Source organism: Pararge aegeria, chromosome 13 (genome assembly GCF_905163445.1).
Source record: "Pararge aegeria chromosome 13, ilParAegt1.1, whole genome shotgun sequence".
NCBI classification, from domain to species: Eukaryota; Metazoa; Arthropoda; class Insecta; order Lepidoptera; family Nymphalidae; genus Pararge; species Pararge aegeria.
The window spans coordinates 11,094,459-11,118,175 of NC_053192.1; the positions used below are offsets into that span (position 1 = coordinate 11,094,459).

A 23,717-nucleotide genomic window follows, 5' to 3' on the forward strand; every position below is an offset into this window, starting at 1 on the left:
TGTCTGGTTACATCTACTGTCTAATTAATAAATGCAGAGTAGTTAAAATCTGTATGTATAAATAAGACTTATAAGTGTATATGAATGTAGATTAAATAAGTAAAAAAAAAATGTTCTTTCCACTACTATGTTAGGGCCAGTGAATGGCAGGGAAATGTATTGTAAACATATTGGTTTGTATTAATATTTAACTACTATCAATAAACTATGAATTTCAATGTTCAGAGATAGATAACGCCTGTTTTATGGCCTTCACACACACACACTATATATAACTGATATATTTTTTTTAACCAGAGATCTACATGTTAACTATTTAACAGCCATTTGTTACACGCTTGCTATAATTTGACTCTGATATCGTGTACAAAAGCCATAAGCAGAACTTTACGGAGTACTGAAATTATTGTTAATGTTATAAATTCGAAAGTTACTTTTGTTTGTCTCTTGCCTTTTTACGCCTAAACACCCTGAACAGATTTCAATAAAATTTGGCAAGAAGATAGATATCATCCTAGGGAAGGACATTTCTTTAATTCTAGCTGTTTTATAAAAAGCCCTGCCAAATGGTAAAACTATATTATATCCGCGCTATGCATCTGTGTAATAATTGCTCACACGATATTGAAGAAAACTACTTTAATGGCTCATGTATGAATCTGTATGCAATTTTTTTTCACCACTTTGCGGATTTGCATTTGATAATTAATATTTACCGATTAGTTTAAAATCCTTTTCCCCGCATCGTGTGTGCGAGATTGCACTGGCATTATCTGCTTTATCAGCTCTTTCATTCATTGGAGTTGCAAAAGAATCTACATACAATATTATTTTAATCTATTTTTGTATCTTTACGTTAGATTTATGTACCTACAATAAATAATTAAATGAAATGCGTATTTATTCACTGTTATGTCTACCTTACCCTACCAAAGTTATAAATGCCTTAGATGCTACAATAATGATGGACACACAAGGATATTTTTGTTATTTACGACCGCAAGGCATCGTGTCTACGTTTGTATCGAATTTACTAATCCCTATTGTATAGAAGAATTTACAGTTTTATGAAAACTAATGATTTAAATAAGAATAAACTCAGTTCCTAGAAGAAAGATTCTAAGTTCTTTTACCCCTCTATTATGGAGGGTAGAGGTAAGGAGAGTCATCTGTGTATATGAAAAAGTGTCGTCAAAATGTATTAAATTAGGATGGCGCCACATTTGCATCAGGGTAACTCTTAAAAGAAGCGCCAAATATAAATATTGTTAGAGTAGGCTTGAAAAATAAACAAGGAAGTATGGAGATACAAGGAAGTAAAGTTATATTTACCACAATATTTTGTACAACGTAAGTTGTTGAAATTCTCAATAATTAACTACTTTAGTCGATAATGACATTAAATTTTTTAACTCGGCATACTTCAATAATTCATCTACGATTGCTACATTCATACCATACCCTGTGCATCCACCAGCGCCATTGTGGAGGATTTTTGAACTGTTATTTAGCGCAACAACTGGACACTTTTTCAACTTTTCTCCCATATAAGATGACTCTCCTTACCTCTACCCTCCATACCCTCTATAAATATGCATCCATGAAATTTTGACAGCTCTGTCAACGTGTAAGGAACAACTTATGTTGGCAACGTTGATCCAATCCAATTTACTTATCATCATCTGGGTGATGATGATAAGTAAATTGGATAAATAAAAAAGTGTTGTTATACTTAATAATTTTCTTTTGCCATCGAATCACACCTGTTGTTATTTGAATCTTTTTAAATTAACGTTTCCAACTAGTCTGGAATGGTTCCAAGCGACAGTGTGATTCACTGGGTTAAAAAATTCAAACAAGTCACTGGCTTGTTGTAAATTCCTCCTTGATTATACTATGAAGGTTAGGTATATTATTATTCTTGGCGAGTTTAAAGGATTTAAGGATTTGAAATCATCCCCACTTCCAATTTGATGTAGGTAAATAAGATGTAAGTACAAGGTATTTAAACCTCTTTAAAAGAAGTTTGTATAAACAGACTTGAAACGATTTGGGTATCAAAATTTTGTATAAAACCTAAAATGCACAAATGTAAGCATGTTTGTTTCCTCAAGGCTGCCCACATACATGTTTTGTAGGCATACCCACGGGATAGCCAGTATGCCTGCTAACAAAGAAGCGGCCTTATCGCATCATGTTCAAGTTACGAGGGTGCAGCGAATTCCGACAAAATCGTGATGCGATACCTTTTTAACCACGCTTCCTATGGGAATTAACTGTAAGACCTAGGCTAGGGAGCTCGTGCCACAAATCGGCCGAGTAGTTAATAACGTAATTTATTAACTACTCCTAACATGTTTTATAATATAGTATTCCACCAGCAAACGTACGCTCACCAAGGCACCTGTGCTTTCAAAGTATCCTAAAAATTGGAATAGTTCTTGCCGCATTATATATAAGAATATGATAGAAAAAAAGGAAGTGTTGGGTGAATAGCTACTATCTGTACTCATATTTTCTAGATCGATGCGTCGATCTCCCTTAAAGAGTAAATGATCTCCCTAGTTACAGTTTGTAATTGCCTAACTGTAATTTCAATTTGCTTATTTTGAGGCGTAACTTAGGGTAGGTATTATTTGTCACTTAGTATAATCGATACTTTAGTTTATACTTTATAAGTCCTATATCTATGTCATAGATCATCAGCTGTCATTCTATGGCAGCTGATGACACCATGATAACACATTATAGGTCTGTATTCAGTGTTTTTAAAAATCCAAACAAAACAATCTTTTGTATTTTGACTGCTCTTTTAATTTATTTGTGATAAAAATTAATACATTTAGCGTTATAGCTGTGCAGTGATAAATTCTTAGCGACGATAAAGTTTTCTGTCTAAAGAATAACTAGAATGGCAGATGACGATCAGGATCCTAAAGAATATCGGTGGGAGACAGGTTATGAGAAAACATGGTAAGTTTTTACTAAAACTCTATTTATTTTGGTTTCATAAAGCTACAATCTTTGAAAATTGATTGGAGCCTGGATCTGTATGCAATCACTAGACAAACATTTGATTTGATAGGTATGTCAGCACACAGCACAGCAAATCTGTTGACTTAGTTGGTAACTGCCTTTTTAACTATCCTATTTGCCCTCCAAGGGACTATTAATAAATACAAGACAATGACTAATTACGTATCAGTGCATACCTACGAGTATAAATTATTTTTTTCTACAAATTTCTGTGTTAATTTAGTGGTTGGTATTAATTGTTTTCAAAATCAAATATTTCTTTAATGAAATGGGTCTACATATACATGGTAAAGGTAAACATCGTGAGGAAAGCTGCATGCTTGAAGTTCTACATGATGTCCCCAAAGCCGTCTGAAGTCTGCTATTCTGTACTTCTTCATACATATTACTATACTAATATGCTAAATAACTATTATTTTTAGTTATTTGTATAAAGTGCCCACCACAGATATTCAGAGGTCTTCTTAGTTGATGTGTCTATATATACTTTCCCTTACTAATATTAAAAATGCAAGTGTGTTTGTTTGTCCTACTATCATACCCTACCTAACAAACCAATCAACTTGATCTTTGGCAAAGAGTTACTTGAAAGCATGGAGAGTAACATAGGCTACTTTTTATTCCAAGAAAACAAATGGTTTCAAAGGATTTGCAAGAAATCGTAATAAATTCGGACAAAGAATGCATGCATGCAACACAATTAGTATTGGTATAAAATTTTGTTGTTTTTTTAAGGGAAGCTATCAAAGAAGACGAAGATGGCCTTGTGGAGGGTTTAGTTGCAGAGTTCGCACAGAAAGCTGCACGCAAGGCGGCCACCCCTCGCCGAGGGCCGATCCGTCTTGGCATGATGAGACATTTACTTGTTGCTATAGACTGCTCCGAGGCTATGAACTCACAGGATTTGAAGCCAATGAGATTCCTTTGTACCCTTAAAGTTAGTTTATTTATATGACAAAGGTTTTTTTTAATTTGAATGAAATCTAAGTACAAATTATGTACAGTGCTGTGCATACATATTTCTAGCCTAAATAATATCTGGATGCAAAATCATTTTCTCTGAGGTGCTTCTTACATGGTACTAGATGGTAAAACTACTAACTAAAAGAACCAGAACTAAGGCAATTTATATTATTATATCAACTGATTAACTAGGTAGTAAGTAGTAGTTCTAATTCCACAGTTTTATTGTGTCCATCAATTAAAGCACACAAAACCCATGTTCATTGATTCTATAAGCTATGTCCCACCCATTGCAGCTTCAGCTTCTAACTCTGATACTTGTACACAGTCTCCTCATTTCTAAATTATCCGAGGAGAGATAATCTGAGCTCACTCCTGCGGAGTGACCTTGTGCCAAGCAACCTCGCTTCGGAGTTAATTTAAAGATGAGATATATTATTATTTGTCAGAAACATAGTGATGAGACTCTCAACTTTTAGTGATGAGGCAGCAATTTCTATTATTTCTTATTTCTTGTATTTTCTTTATGTTTTCTGCCAATAAGATTTCTTGGTTTTTCTATTCTATTCTATTCTATTATTAAACTCTTCAGATTTAGCATAACATAATATTTAGGGAATGCAATGTCGTTTACGCGAGATCTAGGTCGTTTTTAGCGTGATTGATCTGGGACGAAAAAAGGGCGAGATCACGTGAGCATAAAAATGTTTTATTCGAATGATGGCTTGTGGTTTGTGAATTATATTTGAAATATCTAATCTGACATGAGTAGATATAGTTTTATTTAATTTGTAATAATATCTCAGTTTAATAGCAGTATTGTTATTAATAAACTCGCGGGATCCCGCTTGAGCCCCAAGATTTGATTTCCCTAATTATATTGTTCCCAAATCTAAACTAATTTTAGTTATTGGAGAAATTTGTGGAAGAATTCTTTGATCAGAATCCACTGAGTCAGTTGGGTATAATTGCAATGAAGAACAAGAGAGCAGAAAAGGTGACAGAGCTGTCTGGAAATGTACGGAAACACATAAAAGCTGTCCAAGGGTATGTTTATAAAAGTCAAAAATATCTTTATTCAAGTAGGCCCATAGGTGGAACTTTTGATGCGTACATGAGAATTACACGGTAGTGATATGATGGCGATAACCATATTCTTATATTCTTCATATACTAAAGCTACGAGGATTCCAAACGCGTCCTTATCTAAAAAGAAGCCCACAACAAACTTAGCCGTTTTTTTTTTGTTATCACCATCTCACATTGTGATTTAAAATTATTAGAAGAGCAACCTGGTTAGAGCAATAATTCACACCCAAGCTTTTTGTCTATTACGTAGTCCTTTATACTATAATAGGACTTTTCTATAAGCTTACGTTTAATACAAACTTTGAACTTTTTAAGAGACGTCTCCAAGATGTCAATGGGTAGTTTATTGTAGAATTGTATGCAATTTCCTTTAAACAAATTAAGTTTGAATGCTTGTAATACAAATGTTATAAATGCAATAGTGCACTGTTTTTATATACGTTTGTTACCTATGTTTGGCTCTCAGCTGTTCTCAGTCAGTGAATAATTACTATTTCAAGTATGTATTGGTTCACAATATAGATTTATCTTGTAAGCCTACAGATTGTAGGGAAAAACGTACTTAAAAAAACGAATATACAGTTTACCATAGTTACATAACATGGATTGACGTCGACGATCAATTTCTAATTGTTTTCTTCTAACATACAACAATATTTTTATAATTTTGAAATTAATGAATATATAAGATGGTAATCTCTTTTACAGTCTATCAAACCAATCTTTGACTGGAGAGCCGTCATTGCAAAATACACTGGAATTGGCAGGAAGAATACTGAGGCCTTTACCCGGTCATGCCTCACGTGAATTACTAGTGTTATTTGCTTCCCTAACCACGTGTGACCCTAGTGACATAACTACTACTATACAGGTAAGTTTTGAGCTTTATGTCTTGCAACATTTAGCAAATTGTTCCAAATGTAGGGGCCAGTGTAATATAAGACGAGTGGAATACGCGTTGCCACTAAAAGTTTCCTAAAGCTTAATTTTGCCTACCTGTTAATGTCTGTATGCAAACTTTTTGTCACTTTGAAGTCTAAAGTTTATTTTTAAATTATTAACAAAATTATAAAAACACACTTATGTAAATATGGGTGATGCTCACTTTTTTGTATTTATTCCAGGCTCTCAAAACAGATGGGATAAGATGCTCTGTGATTGGTCTGGCTGCGGAGGTACGAATATGTAAAAAGTTATGTCAGGACACTGGCGGAGATTATGGGGTTTGTATTTTCTTTCTATCCTAAGGAGTTTAAATAGTAGAACACATTGGTCGTTCCAAAGGAGATGGGGGATTTTGTATCGAGCTTAGGGACAAACTTACAACTTTTGCACATTAACCAAATTAACTGGATATTCTTTCTTGTTTGTACGTACTAAGTACTAACAAGAAATAATTAGTTCAATTCCATAATGTCTGTTCAAATTAAATTGAATTTATAAAGCAAAATTGTACACAGGAATCTTGGCATGACATATTTATTAGCTTAGAATAGTTACTGTTCTAATATTATTTGTGTTTCACTTCTGAGTGCAAGAAAAGTAGGGAAATAAGTGAAGATTATAGGAGGATTAAGATTATAAAGTGAATTGCGTAAAAACTACTGACAATAGACAATTAGAAAGACAGTCTTTAATAATATTGACAGATATCAATAAAATATAAATATGTTCAAATAATTATTTTAATTTATTTTTAAATCTTTAAAATTCAAAATTAAACATTAACGTTACTGTGTTGGTTTTACAAAAAAAGAATTATTGTCATTTAAAAAATGTACATTTTGCTTACAGTACAAAAATCGCTAAAACCTTGTATGATTTTAGGTAGGTAATATTTTCTTTAGTGCACCATTGACATACAATAAAATACCCCGATTCGCCCCTTTATCTTACCTTAGGAATCATATTATTTAGGGTTTTAATTCAGGTGGTGTTGGATGATGTCCACTATCGTTCGTTGCTGTTGGAGCAGACGTCGCCGCCGGCCCGAGCGCGTGCGTTGGACGCTGGGCTGGTTAAGATGGGCTTCCCGTACACGCCGCCTGCGGAGCAACCGGATGCCGACCCGCCCATCACCTTGTGCATGTGGTGAGATTATATTACACGCTTTTTATTAGCTTCACCTTTATGTTTTTTTGTATGTTTGTATTTGGGACTTGGTTTTGACCCCCTTTAAACGGTCTGATTTCGTTCCAACATTGTAGAAGGACCCATGACAATGCACTAATTTAATAATATAAATCGATTTTTCAATTTGTAAAATAAGATTTTTGTTAATTTATATAATTTTCATCGTTTGTATGTTTGTAACCGACTCCTTTGGACTTGATTTTGGCCCGCTTTAAATGGTCTGATTTCGTGAGAACTTGCTGTAATCAAAAACAAAAAATCGCGCTTTATTAAAAACCATAACTAAATTTTGAATAGAAATTAGTTTGGTTTTTTACACCAAGCGTGTTTTTTTATCACCACCCCTCCTCTTCCCGCAAGTATTGTACGAAGCATTTGAGGAATTCTAAAAGAAAAACGGAACACAAAATCGCTTAGGAGCACACCTTTGTCGGTAGGGTTTTAACTAGCCACGGCTGGAGCCTCTCACCAGACAGAAGGCTATTAAAGATAAACCCAAAGCGGGTTGATGGTGATGATGATTAAATCAAATCAAATCATCTTTATTTGCTAAACGTGGTACAGTTTTGGTGTTCGTTCGTTTTAAAATGCTCACATATACCATAGGAATATGGCGTGCAAATGTTTTATATTTATTACAATTTATAATTAGTCTTATTAAAATTACTGAATATTATTTATAACTAAATATTTCATTAAAATTATGGAACATTTTATAAAAAATTTAATTAAAATAATAAAAGTCAGATATTACTTTTTCCTATAAATTCATTACCATTTTAAAACACTGGTCAAGTAGGTAGTCAAACAGGTTTTTCTTAAATTTAGGTGCAGATAATCCTTTTGTTATCAGACAGTTTGTTATATAACGTCACAGCCTTACTATAGCAATTTCGTCTATACAATGCCAGTCTTTGTGCTGGTATATGTTCAATTCAAAATTCATTTATTGCAAGTAGGCCTAATATAAGCACTTTTGAAACGTGAAGGCTGTCTGTGTGTAGTGATTCTACCACCGGTTCGGAAGGCAGATTCTACCGAGAAGAAGCAGGCAAGAAGACATCAACAATTTACATTTTATATTATACAATTTGTATTTATATCGTTGGCTGCGATTTATGTATATATATTTATGTATTCGTATGTAGTTAATTGAATGTAGGTTTATAATAATTTTACACCACCTATTTCTTCTTTCTGTCCTAATCCTAAGGTTGCCTGGCAGAGATCGCTTTTAAGCGATAAGGCCGCCTTTTGTTTTCTACTCCAGTCTGTGTTTTCTTCTATTCGTCCTTTATTTTCCTAACTGTGTAGTGGTGTACAAATAAAGAAACCAATTAACCCTATTATACTATTAAGGGTTACATGTATGATAAAAAAGCTTGGGTATGAATTGCTCTTACTTCGTAGCTCAAAATTAACTAGACTGTGAGATAGTGATAACAAAAAAAAAATCTGGCTAAGTTTGTTGTGGGCTCTTCTTAGTCCAGGGCGCGTTTGGAACCCTCCTAGCTTTAGTTTTAAGTTAACGTATGCAGTTATCACCATCAATAACATTAGTGTAACATGTTAATTATATGAACGCTTCATAAATGTGTATATATATATAATAATAAGGTCTTCATCAGGTCGTAAAAGGTTTAAGATTTTCAGTTATGTAGATAAAATCTGTTTTAGGTGTGTTCCATTGATAGAAAATAGATGGTAGGTTATATACATAGAATTAAGCACATACAGAAACCGTGTACAGAATAAAATATTTTTGAATTTGAATCAAATAAGCAAGTGAAGCAATGGTAATGATGTTGATGTGTAATCGTGATGATGTCGCAGCCACGTGGAAGAGGGTGAGGGCGTAGGTGGTGAGGGCCACCTGTGCCCGCAGTGCCGCAGTAAGTACTGCTCGCTGCCCGCCCAGTGCCGGACGTGCGGACTCACACTCGCCTCCGCGCCGCATCTCGCCAGGTAACCAACTTTTCATTACAGACTAATTGTTGCCCGCGTTTATTACGGGTTTTTAAAATTCCCGTGGGAACCGATGGTTTTCCTGGGATAAAAAGTAGCCTATGTTACTTTCCGCTCTTTCAACTAACTCTGTGCCAAGAATCACGTTCACTGGTCTCTTAGTAAAGACGTATTGCTGCCCGCGTTTATTATGGTTTTTTAAAAATCCCGTGGGAACCGTTGGTTTTCCTGGGATAAAAAGTAGCCTATGTTACTCTCCGTTCTTTCAACTAGATCGTTGCCAAAAATCAAGTTTTTTTAAGGAGAAACTAACAAACACATGAATTTAAAATTTTAGTCAGGACTAAAGGCTCTAAAGACTAAAGGGAAAAGGGACTAAGGACTAAAGTGTCAGCGTTAGATACGATATTTTTAACCCCCGACGGGTTAATAAGTCGGGAGTGTTCTTAGCTATATTTGATGAAAATCGGTCAAAGATGGATGCCGCTAAAAGAAGACGGATTAATTAATTTAATTTTATAAAACAAACTTAGCGGGGTGTTGTTTTTTGTTATCACCATCTTACATTGTCTAAGAATGGCGGTAGTACTTCCCCGGACGAGCTCCGTCACCAAAAGCTACACTACACTAAACTACTAAAACATACTGTATTAACAAATTATTTGCAGATCGTATCACCATTTATTTCCTGTTGAGCCGTATGAAGAGTTAACAAATGAAGGGCAAGCGCAGTTTTGTTTCGCCTGTTTGAGATCCTTCACCGACGTAGATAAACAGGTAAGTCACTATGACAACATTTTCCTATTCTAACTTAACGTCTGAGAAGCCAATAAAAGTGATGGAATATCTTATTTTAAGTAAAAATATAAACATAATTTTGTACTTACCGCTTTAACTATGAAAATCGCTGCGTATATCAAGTATTTTGTGATTACAAACTATATATAAATAGAGTATTATTTCATTTCTATAATAACTATATATGTACTATCAATTCTGAAATCAACATCTTTAGTTATAAAACAAGGACTCTGTATATAGATCTAATTTCGTGTGACGTATGACGTCACGAGTGCCGCCATGTCACGGCCAGCGTTAACCTATGATTTCTGCAAAAATGAGATATTGTTTGGACGCAGTAGATACTTCCAAACGCCAGAATTAAGAACATACAGAAACCCTGTACACGACTTATATTGAAGCATCAAAAACCATTCCACTTTAGAAGTGTTTCTCTAACAGTTAGCAGTTGAAAGGAATTATTTTACCTCCAGTGTTCTAAACGTTTACCATAAAATGGGAAAATTGGAAAAAGCTTGTGAGCTACCATTATTTCGCGGGTGTAAAGTCATACGTGCGCAGAGCGTTTACACTGGTTTTGGACACAATGCACTAATGCATAAAATAATGGCCGAATGAGGATTCTGCATGTTCTTAGTTCTGTGTTCAAAAACATTACAGTTTTGTTTGTGGTTACAGGTATTCCGGTGCAATCGATGCACAGAACACTACTGCTGGGAGTGTGAGAATATGATATCGAGTACATTGCACGTGTGCCCCGGATGTGCGTCCCGCCCTCACCTCTACCAGCGCTTGCCCGACTCCTCGTGATGCTAGGAGTGAACTACAAAACATTGTAACCTAAGGTATCATCAGTGGCGTGCACTTCATACATGCACAAAAGCACTCCCTCCCCGAACATTTTTGTATAACTCATAAATGTGAAGTATTTTGCCATTCTACGGCATCTTCCTTTTGTATGCATAGCCTGTTCAAAAACCCTGTGCACGCCACTAAGTATCATACGGTGTCCATCCCACATGTCCGCGGTGGCGTGAAAATTTGACGTTGACTTTATGTTTTAGTCCACTACACTATAAGATTGAAATCAATCTCTTCTGTTGGTAACAGAGTCAAGGTTAGTTAGAGCTAACATATAAGTTAGCCCCTGACTGCAATCTCATCTGTTAAGCTATGATGCAGTCTAAGATGGTAGAGGGCTAACCTGTTTAAGGTATGGCAGTTATAATATACCTATACGCATAATCTGTTCCCACGCGGTATCGTTCGGAATGCTAAATCGTTCTTTGTCGGTTAGATTATTTCGAAGTGTCCCACAAGAAAGCGAAAATTTAGAAATTCTTAATTGCCAATTTGCCTCTGTCGGGGCAAGAATCCTGGAACAGGATTTGTATGATAACTGCCCCAGGAAGGTTGAGAAAATAATCACAAAACTCTACCTCAAAACAACAGCAAAACATCAACACGACCTCATCTATTTATTGACAATCGTAATTTTTTTCTGAATATCCAAATGTTCATTGTAAATAGATCTACGTAGTTATAAGAAGAATACGAAATAAAACAGAAAGCAAATCATTATTCGATCTTTTATTTTTATATCACATTGTTACTTTCTAGGCGTTTATAGAAAAATAAAAGCCATCACATCAATAACATAGTTTAAAATACACCTGACATACATAGATTCAGCTGCAAGATTTGCTATGGAACGAGTAGGTGCAAAGAATTAATCTAGATGCACTGTGAGACCTTATAGTAATTTGGGAATACGAGTGTACTGGGGAAGACCACTTCCAATTAGTTCCGCGTAGACGGCGCCAAATGTTTGTTACAAACGTATTGTCAATCGCCGTACAATTTGTACATTTCGTAACTTTTTTCGATTTATAGCACCGTGTATCTTTATGTACATCACAAAAAATTGCATGTTTTTCATAAATTATGCATTAAAAAAATATAAATAATATCAAACAATTCATACATATAAATAAGTATATAATAAGTATTTGTTTTGATACATACTAAGTGATAGCTAGTGCCATATCCCCAGACTGATGACAACTGACAAGAAACAAACAAACAGTGCCCTCTGCGTATAAGGTTTCATAAATCTTCCCGATTATTGAAAGATGAATATCTTTTATTAAAACATTGATGGAAGCGGTGATAGCACAGTGGGTTTCGACCACACTTTTTTTCTTACACGTCTTATTATGTAAACAATCTTTCAATGAGTTTTTAGTGTAAAGATCGTTTGAACATATTTAAAAATAATAAAAGCACAGATTCTTAAAAAGAATATCTCTTTTTATTTGATTTGTTTTATTCCAACACATTTGTTTTTATTTTATTATTTTTAAAACAAACTATAAGAGTAATGAAAAGTTTGTTTTCATAGTAATACAAGATAGAAAAAATAGACTTTATTTTCGACTTTTGGTTTTTTTTTAAATCTAATTACATCTGTTGTCTCACCCATAGCAAATCTTTCATTTGGGTCAGGTGCTCATGCATGATATATTAAACGTAGTATTTATGGACTACATGGTCATTGTATAAATCACAGATAAAATCTCATATCACAAGCTGTATTGGTTTCTATCTGTTGTGCCTCTTTTAATTGGCTATATACACTTGAGTCAAAATTCAAAATTCAATCGTAATTATCACAGGTACTAATGACTAATGTCCCGTGTTCATCGTAACTTGACACGTGAACGGATTACCCTCTCATCACGCGGCAAGTTACGATGGCTAAATGCTTCAATCTCAATATTTTTTCCAATCGAGGCAAAATAAACATTAGGTACCGAGAATATACTTTTTTGTGTACTAAAGTTATGCAGCCAAGCATTTTTTTTACAAGGAAAAGACAAGCAAATTTTTTCATTTTGAAACCCTGCTTGTAGTCCTAATTGCAACAATTTTAATCGTTGTTCAATTATAATTGTTCACGTGCATATAGCCTAACAATTTTAAAGGTACGGGTACATGTTATCAGTTATGCAACAAGCCATCAACGCGGTGCAGAGCGTGTTGAGTCAAATCAAAACTAAGTATTTCGTATACTCAAAAATAAAGGACCAACGTCGCGTCGGGTATAGTTATTTCTGGTACAAAATACTGTACCAAAAGTTGATTTGATTCAACAGGTATGACGTCGCATTGAACCACGCGACGTAGCGAGTTGTTAATGTGTCCCCAACTTAAACATTAAAAATAATCCTTTTTGGTTTGAATAGATCACCATTTTGCTAAACAATCACAAAGCTATACAACGCGTTAAAATGCAGTTACAAAAATATTTATATAAAATATTAAACGCTGTATAATATAAATATTATTTCTTTCGGAATTCAGGCAAGATTATTTATGTAGATAAAAATGTACATCAACACGCGCTACAAAAATACGATATACAGTTTTAGCTTCTACAGTACATTTGCATAAATTTCTTGCAAGAGATAATATATACAAGGTTACTGGTAACTCGACGTATTCTTTGCAGGATATTATATTTTTGGCGGAAATCAATAGTCTTGTTGTACCTGTACTTCTACCTGTGCTAAATAATATGTAAAGTTACCAGTAACCCTGTATATTTTTTTTAAATTTAACTAATTTAAAACACATAGTAGACATACATTTTCCTATATTATCGTATCGCATTGGTATCTCTTTATGAAAATAAACTATTAAGTATAGGTACATTCTAATTCTGTTGTATCCAAATCTTTAACCTAAACTAAATTAGCAAATCTAAAGGCTTAGGTCTAAGTGTTGTCCTTTTCCACGAGAACATTTGGGATGTGAAAAGGATAGTAGTACTTCTAAACCTATCAATTTAGTTTCATTCAGAGATCAGCTAACACAGAAGTGGGATCATATAGGTCGTCAATTTTACCAACTTATACATAGGTGGATACAGTTTGCACCATCTTATTTGTCTGGGCTTAAATTGGCTCTCTGATTGTGCGCGCATGTACCTACCGTGTACTACGTGTCACTATCAACTCAGATATATTAACTTGAGGTGATATTTGTCACTAGTCTAAAGAAGATATATTAAACTTTGTACTCGTGGTGAATGCAGAATACGTCGCGAACGTACACTGCACGATTTTGACAGTTTTTAACGTAGAACCAACGAGGTGATGCATTTAACTCAATGTAAAAATGGAATGGCATTTTCCATATAGTGAGATTCCGTGAGTGTTTTTTTGCAGTACAAAAGACGTTGGAATGGTTGTTTGTACCTACAACGTATGCGCCACTTTTCCACGTCATTACCACCAACAACCATAAAGAGCAAATTTTAGAGAAGCTCTTTAAATATTTTTATAGATAAATGTGCTATTAAATTAAAATGTAACATAGTATCTCTTGATTTGCCCACGCTTTGAAAAATTATGTGGAGTTTACCAAGCGCAACCATCACATTGGTGGGATGGGGTAGTTTTTTTTCTTAATTCGTAAACGATTTGTTATTATTATTATTTTTTTAATGAAAACAGTGAATGTTTTATTTTTTGCCTACCGGCCTGACTAACCAGTAGGAACCTCTCTATTTCAACAAGCTAAGTTAAGTTGCGAGCGCCATGACAAACTTCTAAAGTTATTAGTGTGCCGCAGGCTAAAAAAGGTCGGGAACCCCTGATTTAACAGGTTATTTGATGGTAGCTTCCCACAGTGGCTAGCTAATTTGGTGTCAACTGATATAATGAGTTAGCCTGTAGGTAGCTATGTAGCCAGGTAGGCACCTATCCACTACCGAAGCCGTTTCAACGCAAATAACTTTACAACGCAATAAATAAACTATCACATCCACTTCTAATGCAATCTAATAAGTACTTATTCGCAGAAACATTAAATAGTGCAGTAATCGTGTGACTATGTTATAAACCGTCACGATGTGTGATGCTACGTTGGATTTAACCATAGCGGAGTTGATTTCGTAATAATCTCATCGATCTATCTCTTTATATCTTTGCTCTGCTACACTCCGTTCGTCTGCGCTTTACGGAAAATGCGCTCTGAGGCTGCAAGCCCTCCAGAGATGTGTGAGGAATGTGTGTAAAACCCACAAAAGAATCGCTACATTTCGTAGTTCGCCTTTCCCTTTTTCCTAGAACTATTCGAAGCTGTGTTAAATATATTGCACATAGATTTACTGTGATATGTATAAAATCTATGATATTGCATCCATTAACCGAAACGCTAATGTTTTATTCCGTAAATTTGAGATTATCTTTTGTATTATCGCTCTGTTAGTTTAACCTGTATGACGTGCGTGTGCTTTTATAATAATCAGTCAATAGTGCATAAATATCTTTATTACTCAATTTTAATAACGATTATCACTGTGTGTATGCACTTACCTATTTATTGTGATCATTGGAAATTTATTTCTCATCGAACGATATATATATCTACGCACAAGAAGCAATGCTGTTTGTAATTTTTACACATCTCTCACGCATTCCTCAATATATCGGATGAAAAGGCAGCTTTAGGCCTTAGAGTGTCATACTACTTTGGTATATAACATTACCTATATGTGCTGCTTAAGACCTACATTATAACTGTCATGTATCTACACCGTAGGAATCTACCCATTTCAAATGTTCTGCGTTTCAGCGTTTCTCTTACGCGTAACCCATAGTATGTTTGGTTTCTGATAATACTGTTCTATTTGGATGAGAGATTTCCCTTTAGTTTCCGGCAGTAAGAGGAACAGGACGACTGTAGCGAGCGTAGCCGATGCACCGAAGAGCCCAAACACTCCAGACATTCCTATACTGTTCTTCATTATAGGGTACAGTTTTGTGAAACCAAATAGAACTGCATTGAACAGGCAGAAAATGTAACCTCCGCAGAGACCACGAACTTTCGTCGGTAGAAGTTCTCCAATCATGAGGCCTGGTAGGAGGAAGAAGCCCAATGTGTTGAAAGCGACATAAGCGAGTATTAATGCTGGTGGAGTAACGCCGGTCCCCGGGCCTTGCGAGAGCAGGAATGCGAGAGCCAGGGTGCACACAGCTGTGCCCACACCTGACACCATGACGAGTGCTCGACGGGTCATTTTCAATAGGAGCAAGCACGCTAAAACTGTTACACCGAGACGAACGCAGGCGCTCGCGTTAGCAGCCATCTGTAATCATACAAATCAATCCGTAAAAGTGTATTTCAGATGTTACGATGAAACAAGGCGAGACGATAGCGATCGTAGTGTTTTGACGGAAATTTCAAATTCAAAGTCAAAGGCGAAAATCCTTTACTCAAATAGGCACATTTGTATATGCGCACTGTTGATGCGTACATTACATGTAAAATATACTCGTAGCATGGAAGTGAGTTGATGGCGTCAACTTTAGCAACCTGGTGAGAGCAATAATTTACACCCAAGCATTTTTATCGTATACGTTGTCCTTAATATTAAAATAGGACTTTTCTATAAGCTTACGTTTAACACAAACGTTGGCTTGGGCATCTAGAGAGGATGGGGGAGGATCGTGCGGTGAAAATGGCATTCTTGGAGCGTGCATTAGGAAAACGTCCTGTTGGACTTTCCAGGTATCGATTGATGCATCCTGCAAAGATTTACTCGCCCTTGGAAAAGCCGATTGGCGGGGAGTGACGTTAAATAGAGGCAGTTTCTGGTTTCGAAGGCAAAGATCCTCTTTGGATCACTGAGCCGTCGACCAAACTCTTACTTACAGTAAGTAAGTAAGAGTTTGTTTGCCTTTTAAATACCAAAATAAAAAAACGTTAGGTGGCACAAAGTAGGTAAGTAACTTCGAGAACTATGTTGACTTTGATTTATCTATTGCGCTATCTTCGATAAAATATGATAGGTAATATAGGTAATATAGGTAATATAGGTAATATAGGTAATATGAATAGGTAGGTACGAGAGAAATTGTATGAACATAACTCTAACTTACTTTTCTCCTTTCAATGTCGTTAGCGTAATATAAATATGTTGTATAAATTGTATGAGAGTAATTTACATAACGACTAAGCGTTCCTTCAGAAAAATGTATGAAAATAACTTACATGAGGATTAAGCGAGCCTCCGGAGTCCCTCACGATGTCGACAGCGTAAAATATGACGACATAACTGCCGGATAGAATTTGCAGCATGTTGAACGCGTTGATCAGCACAAGCGGCTTAAGCACCGGTGGACGCAGCACTGTTGCCAGAAAGCGTATGGTTTCCTCCCCGCGCGCCTTTTCCTTTTCCCTTGCTGATATCAGTTCGTGCAGTTCACGTTGAGCCTGTGTTATAATGAAGTATATTTTAAGTAGGTATATAGATTATAGATGTATCTTAAACAAAAAGATTAATAAGATTAGTACTATATCTATATTACGCTTGAGCATTCGTTTATTTGCGGTGAGAAAGTGCAAATCGTCCACGATTGTAAATTAGTACTCCCAATTACCTCCATAGCTTGTTGCATATAACACAGCGTCAAACATCTCACAAAGACCTGCTTAAACTGACGCTTCTTTTGATGTGTTCTCAGCTTTAAGTTACCTACCTATTACCGGCCCATTTTACCGGCATTTGTATATATATAGGAGGTATATATATACACGACACGTCTCCTCTCAGAATAAAAAGGGCTTAGGCCGTAGTCCACCCGGCTGGCCCAGTGCGAATTAATAGGCTTCACACGCCTTTGAGAAAGCTAACTTTCAGGCATGTAGGTTTCCTCACGATGTTTTTCACCTTTATAGCTAGTGATATTTTAGTCCTGGCCAGTGGCTTCTTTGCGGGGACACTTAGATAACACGTTTCAACAGTCAGATTTATTAACACTGGTGATTATAAATCGAGTAACTACTGTGAAAATCCCTCTCTCCTAGAAGGGGTTAAATAGATCAACATCTCTTTTAAGACAGCTGCCTAACATTTAAAGTATTATTTTATATCATTTAATTTTATGAGGTGGATTTTATTGATCGCTATAACCGATCTGTTAAATAAATACTTAGTTACATTCGAGTCAATGCAGTTGTGAAAGAGCGGCATTTTTCAATCCATTGAATTTGTAATTGCTGTCATGCTGTGAATATATACGAGAAGTATGACATCAATTGCCAAGTGCGTTCTTATTGAGCTCATTAGCCACGATTGGTGGCATAAACACAAATGTTCCACTGAAGTCTTTTAATGAAAATAAACAACTACTTAACTTGTTTGCGCGTACGCGGGCACTTCATTTTTTGTTTGTTGTTTTGATTAATCAAGTAGGTAGCTACTAGCTAAACGAAACATTATGTAAGCAACGTAAAGCAAGTCCTATTGAAATGTTTATTAATAAGAATGCGAAGTTATTTGTAGATTGTTACAGGCTTGTAGGTCGAAGTTATACATATTTACGTAATCTCCAAATGAGCGGGAATCGCACCCGGGATCTGGTGATCCGTAGTCAAACATGCTTACCATGCATGCATGCTACTAACGGGGCAGCTCGTGTAAAGAAAATAAAATACGTTATAGAAGTCAATGAGGAAGTTAAAAAAATAATTTTATTATTAGCATCGAAAATATGAAATCAACGATATCTTAGAAACGGTGCATTCTAGCTCAAAAATAATGAAAAAATTCTCCACTTTTATTTGACTTCAAAAGCTTGCCGTTGCTGGAAGTGGCTACCCTACTGACAAAGACGTGCCGCCAAGCCGTTTTGCGATCTTCACCTACCGCGTAGGAAGAAACCAATTATGGGTATGGTCCCTTAGCGGGCTAGCCCGCTACCATCTTATACTGCATCGTCATATTATATCAAAATGTGAGATGTCAGTCAAGAGCTTACTTATAGTGAACCTGTAGCCTAGAAAGTAATACATAATTTAAATCACAGTCTAAAAGAAGCCTTATTAGAGGGCTGCCAAAGTTTAAATAAAGATAGCAACTCACAGTATCAGGGTCTCCTCGTAACCTCGACATAGCTGCCATCGCTTCGTGGAAACGGCCCCGCCGTGCAAGCCAAGTTGGACTTTCAGGTGAGAAGCATAAAGCTACAAATGCTAACGTCGGTAGCAATATGGACAAGTGTGCCACGGATCGCCATGACAAAGCCCCTCCGAGGGCATACACGTAGAGCACTCCCAAAGAATATGCTACGAATGGAGTTCCTATAAGTAAACCCCTTAAACGAGGTTCTGAGATCTCTCCTAAGTACACCTGAAGACAAAAAAGGTAAGCCTTAAAACCTTTTACCGAATTACCACTCATGCGAACTTCTGTCTCCATTTCTTAATTTGAGGATGACGAGGAACTGAGGCGACTGGATAATAAACTAAAAGCCAGGGCACCGTATAAACTTATTTGGGTCGCCAATTTTCATCTCATGGATTCGCAAATACACACAGTCCAAGGCACGGACATTCACTCTCGATTTGTTTACGCCCAAAATTAATGATCAAACTAATGCAAATGATATGAAATCTGCACATTATCATAATCTGTTCATTTAAAGTTTTTGGAAAAAAAATCTGTGAGTAATATAGAACAGAAGAAAGTTTTCATAATTATTGTTTGTCAATCTGTTTGTCTGTATGACTGTTGGTTTGTGCGCGCATCACGCAAAAACTACTGATCGTATTTGAGTGCAAATTGGTAAATTTATAGCCGATACTCTGGATTAAGTAGTAGTAGATGCAACAAAATAAATCTTATCGTTTTGTCTAGAACTGTCAGTCCGAATGTAGAAAAACTGCGCTTCGTAGGATATATCTATTGAGGAAATTGTAGACTATGTAGCACTACGCTGCGAACCATAGTGGACGCGAGTGAAACCGCAGGGCTCAGCTAGTTTATAATAACAGTCTTTACCCTTTCGATGAGGATAGCTCTGCTAACTTTTTTCATTTCATCTGTAGGTTTAGGATTATTGTATTGATGAATGATTATAAACTTGGGCGTTAGATCCGCTAGTTGCTACTAATGAGAGCGTAGAGTGCAGTCACGCTTTCTCCAATTCTGGCCAAAATACGACGTCTGTTACTTAAGCTCAACAGTTGAATCGATTTTGCTGAAATGAGCTGGAGATAGACGTAGGAGTATTGTCATCCCGAATAAGCATCCAGCAACCGTTCCTTTGGCTTTAACATGTAACTTTGACACGGATTAGGCGGTAAACCACATAGCTTACATTCTGGAGAGGGCCGGAGGCATCCCTTTTCCTTGGCAATTTGGCATATAGGATGCATCCAGGAAATGAATATAGAATACTTTTTATTTCCAAACAGCAAGAGGGCAACGTTCCCGGGGGATAAAAAAAAAATGAACAGCTAAACTCATCATCATTAAAAAAACGTGAGAAGGAAAACTGAAACTGTTATATTTCAGTAAAGTAGGTATATATTTCTAGCTTTATAATGTCGCTTAGCTAACAACACTACGCTAGTTAAATCGGCATAGTTTTTAGGAGGAACCTACCTACAATAAACAGCTCTCTTAATATTGATAAATGAGTTTTCTGTTTTCTTAAATTAAATATATTATGCAAAAATCTGTTTGATTTTGCATAATATATATACTATAGTAAGAGAGTTTTTGCTAGTCTACTTCAATGTCTTATGTCTTCTCAATCTCTTTCTTCAATGTCTTCAGGTTACTTGCGATAAAAAAAAAATTCAAGTCGGTCTGTTTGTAGTGACTGGAACCTAGTGTGATCGGAAGGCAGATTCTACCGAGAAGAAGCCGGCAAGAAACTCAGCAGGCTGTTTTTAACATCGATACAACAATTATTCTATCTTGCGAGATAAAGAAGTAAAGAAACAAACTGATTAGGTATGGACATACTTGTGACGGTGCAGCAAGAATCCCGACGGCAAAACCGCACACGATCCTCCCCAGTAGCAACAGAGCGTGATGTGTGGCTGTGCCTATTAAAATCCAGCCGATAATTAGCGGAAGAGTAGACGCCTGGAGTGTACGCTTCCTTCCTATCGCCTCCATAATGGGCCCAGACAACATGGACCCGAGTGGTGTAGCCGCGGAGTGTATACTTGCTGGAAACAAAATTATAAGAAATCAAGTTAGGTCTAATAGTACTAGCGGATCCCTGTGACTTCCTCCGCGTACAACTTCTGATAAATTGTCCGACAAATGTACCCTGACCAATCGCGTCGCATTTCCAGCCCGAGAAATAGCTTTCTAAGCGTCCTAGCGTGTTAGATAACAATGTATTTGATACCAATCTTCAGTCTAACATCCGTTTCCTGCTCAGTTTTTTATTGAATTTATTTATTAGTCCACCCCACATTGGTGGACCAATAAATAAATGGGCCAGCGTGGTGGACTACGGCTTTATGCAATTCTCAATGATATATATAATAATAATATATGTGTGGGGAGTCCATGCCCTGTAGTGGGCCAGCAGGACTGGCACATACAGGAGACAAAAATTATACCCCCCGATTATATTCCCTGTCCTGTGGGGATATAAATAACATGTCTACCTGCAAAAACACAGGAACATGGAGAGGTTTATCCCCGTTTATAATTACACATTAATTATTATGATATTATTACTTATTAGGATATTATTTCAACTTGTGCGCCAATGCTCTGAGAGTTAATAAATAAGGTTAGGTTAGTTTATAGGTGGCACTTCTGTGTACCTACAAACCTGATTCTAAAATCCTCACTTTTAGTTTAACATATTATATTTATGCTAAACAAATATAATATACGGACATAGTAGTTGACGACTATTTGACTATTTGCACTTGTACCTACTCGTACCATGTAAATGTTTATCATGAAATGTAAAACTTATTGCTGGCTGACAGACGTGGACAAAAATTTATGTAATTTGTACATCTATAATTACTCGTATAATAAAACTGTAACGGATCGAACTCTGAACATTGAAAATATTTTTTTTTGTTTGATACTGAAGCCCAAACTGTTTTTTTTTTTATTCAGGTCTGTCTGTCTATATCATGGCCGTTTATACGAAGTCGGACACAAAATACTCCGGAAATTCAGCTCTGTTCATGAGGGGATGAAAGTTTGTGACCATTGTACACCATAACTACGTCTAATGTTAACCGATTTAAATAATAGTTAGTATTCTGAATAGTTTATCAACAAATTTTGTGTAGAACTAATGAATATGATTGGAAATAAAGGGCAGAACTCTTCAGAAGACAGCAGCAAGCTCCTCACTTAAGGCTCAACACTGCATAGAGAGTATGCATAGGGTATGCAAATGATATAAAAAAGAAGAATTCCCAGAACGAGTTATAAATACTTAGGTTTAGTTATAAATATTAAGGGTAGGCTTTTTATAACTCTTACTAAAGATTTTCTTAATTTTATATCATCTGCATACCTTGTGCATTCACTCTATGCACGCAACTCACGATACTGAATACATAATGTGTTGCCAAATTTATGAGGAGCTCAATGCTAGGATTTAATAAAAAATGTTAGAAATTTCTTGGTCAACCTTAAGCATACGAATCAAAAAACAATGCTATTTCGATTCTTCCTTTAACGATTACTATTCTTTTTTAGTGATAGGAGCTATTGTATATTTCCCATTCATCTTAGTTTATCAAATGTACTTGACGTGTTGAATTAGATTGTATTGAGACAAAATATTATGCTAAGTTCAGAGACAAAAAAAATAAAGTAAAATACCTACTATTCAAATATTTAAAGGTCAGCTTTAATATCCTCTATATAATGATAAATAATCTCTGTACGTATGTGTACTTACTTAGTAACAGTCATTCAAACAATCCTAATAACTAATAAAATAGTTTTTTTTGAGGAATATTCAATTTGTTTAATTTTCCTCAAAAAAACTATTTTACTTGCAATCAGAATCATTGGTATGTCGAACTATCCGGATAGGGCTCGTGGCAAGTCAGATTGAGGCTCTTTTCTTAAATTCGACCCTGCATCAAATATTGTTTAAATGCTAAATTGCTCAAACTGCCGCCCGTTGCAGTAAACCAAATACTCTATCCTGTGCAAAGTGTAAACAAAATTGTCACAGCGGTATACTTCGTAATAAGTGCGCTGTTTAACATATCAGACAAATAATATTATAATATTAAGGATTACTTAAACGATAAAAAAGCTTGGATGTGAATTGCTCTAGCTTCATAGCTAAATAAATTTAGTGTGAGATGGTAATAACAAAAAAAAATACCCGGCTAAGTTTGTTGTGGGTTTTTCTTAGACCAGGGCGCGTTTGAAACCTGGCTTTAGGTTTAAGTTGGCGAACGAAGTTATTACCATCCCCTTACAATTATGTAAATATGTATGTTTGAACGCTTCATAAGTCCCTGTGATAGGCCTACATGAATAAATAAATTATGAATTTGAATTTGAATTTATCAAAATACTTAGTATAAAAGAACGAAAAACTCACGCACATATAAAATGAAGGTTCCTTTGGCTAACATTCGTTGTACCCATATGACATTATGCTGACCTACACAGATCTGAATGAGGAGGACCTATTAAACAAGCTTGATATGTATGTAAAAAACAAGATGTAATGTTAATGTTCAAATAAACTTTTTCATTTTCATTTTCATTGAGCGCTTGCAAGATCTAGCGTATTAGATTTATTTTCGGCCTAAGTAATTTCTACATTATAATATTTCAGAATAGTATAAGGTTATGAAAAGAACGTATATAAATCGAAGATATCCTTGGCTTACACGCCTTTTACCCATATTACATTATG

At 35.6% G+C, this 23,717-nt stretch overlaps 2 protein-coding genes across 2 annotated transcripts in view; one reads left to right on the plus strand and one right to left on the minus strand.

Moving 5' to 3' along the window:
* The first annotated feature begins 2,733 nt into the window (after nucleotides 1-2,733).
* LOC120629052 (general transcription factor IIH subunit 2) lies at nucleotides 2,734-11,568 on the plus strand. The gene is made up of 10 exons (XM_039897794.1): nucleotides 2,734-2,751; nucleotides 2,847-2,973; nucleotides 3,772-3,973; nucleotides 4,907-5,046; nucleotides 5,797-5,959; nucleotides 6,213-6,311; nucleotides 7,019-7,179; nucleotides 9,055-9,186; nucleotides 9,855-9,963; nucleotides 10,666-11,568. Exons 2-10 carry the CDS (start codon nucleotides 2,912-2,914, stop codon nucleotides 10,795-10,797), a joined length of 1,200 nt encoding a protein of 399 aa, XP_039753728.1. The 5' UTR covers nucleotides 2,734-2,751; nucleotides 2,847-2,911; the 3' UTR covers nucleotides 10,798-11,568.
* Nucleotides 11,569-14,529: 2,961 nt separating this feature from the next.
* LOC120629053 (facilitated trehalose transporter Tret1) overlaps nucleotides 14,530-23,717 on the minus strand; it is a 36,484-nt gene continuing 27,296 nt past the window's right edge. Inside the window, exons 4-7 of the mRNA XM_039897795.1 lie at nucleotides 20,810-21,018; nucleotides 18,920-19,186; nucleotides 17,047-17,268; nucleotides 14,530-16,141 (exon numbers count right to left, since the gene is read on the minus strand). Of these exons, the coding sequence (XP_039753729.1) occupies nucleotides 15,608-16,141; nucleotides 17,047-17,268; nucleotides 18,920-19,186; nucleotides 20,810-21,018 (1,232 nt within the window). The 3' untranslated portion in view covers nucleotides 14,530-15,607. The remainder of the gene's footprint in view (nucleotides 16,142-17,046; nucleotides 17,269-18,919; nucleotides 19,187-20,809; nucleotides 21,019-23,717) is intronic.

Coding starts and splice junctions, on each gene's coding strand:
- LOC120629052 (XM_039897794.1), top strand. CDS start 2,912: ATGGCAGATGACGATCAGGATCCTAAAGAATATCGGTGGGAGACAGGT. Junction 6,312..7,018: donor ACACTGGCGGAGATTATGGG/GTTTGTATTTTC, acceptor GTTTTAATTCAG/GTGGTGTTGGATGATGTCCA. Junction 9,187..9,854: donor TCCGCGCCGCATCTCGCCAG/GTAACCAACTTT, acceptor AATTATTTGCAG/ATCGTATCACCATTTATTTC.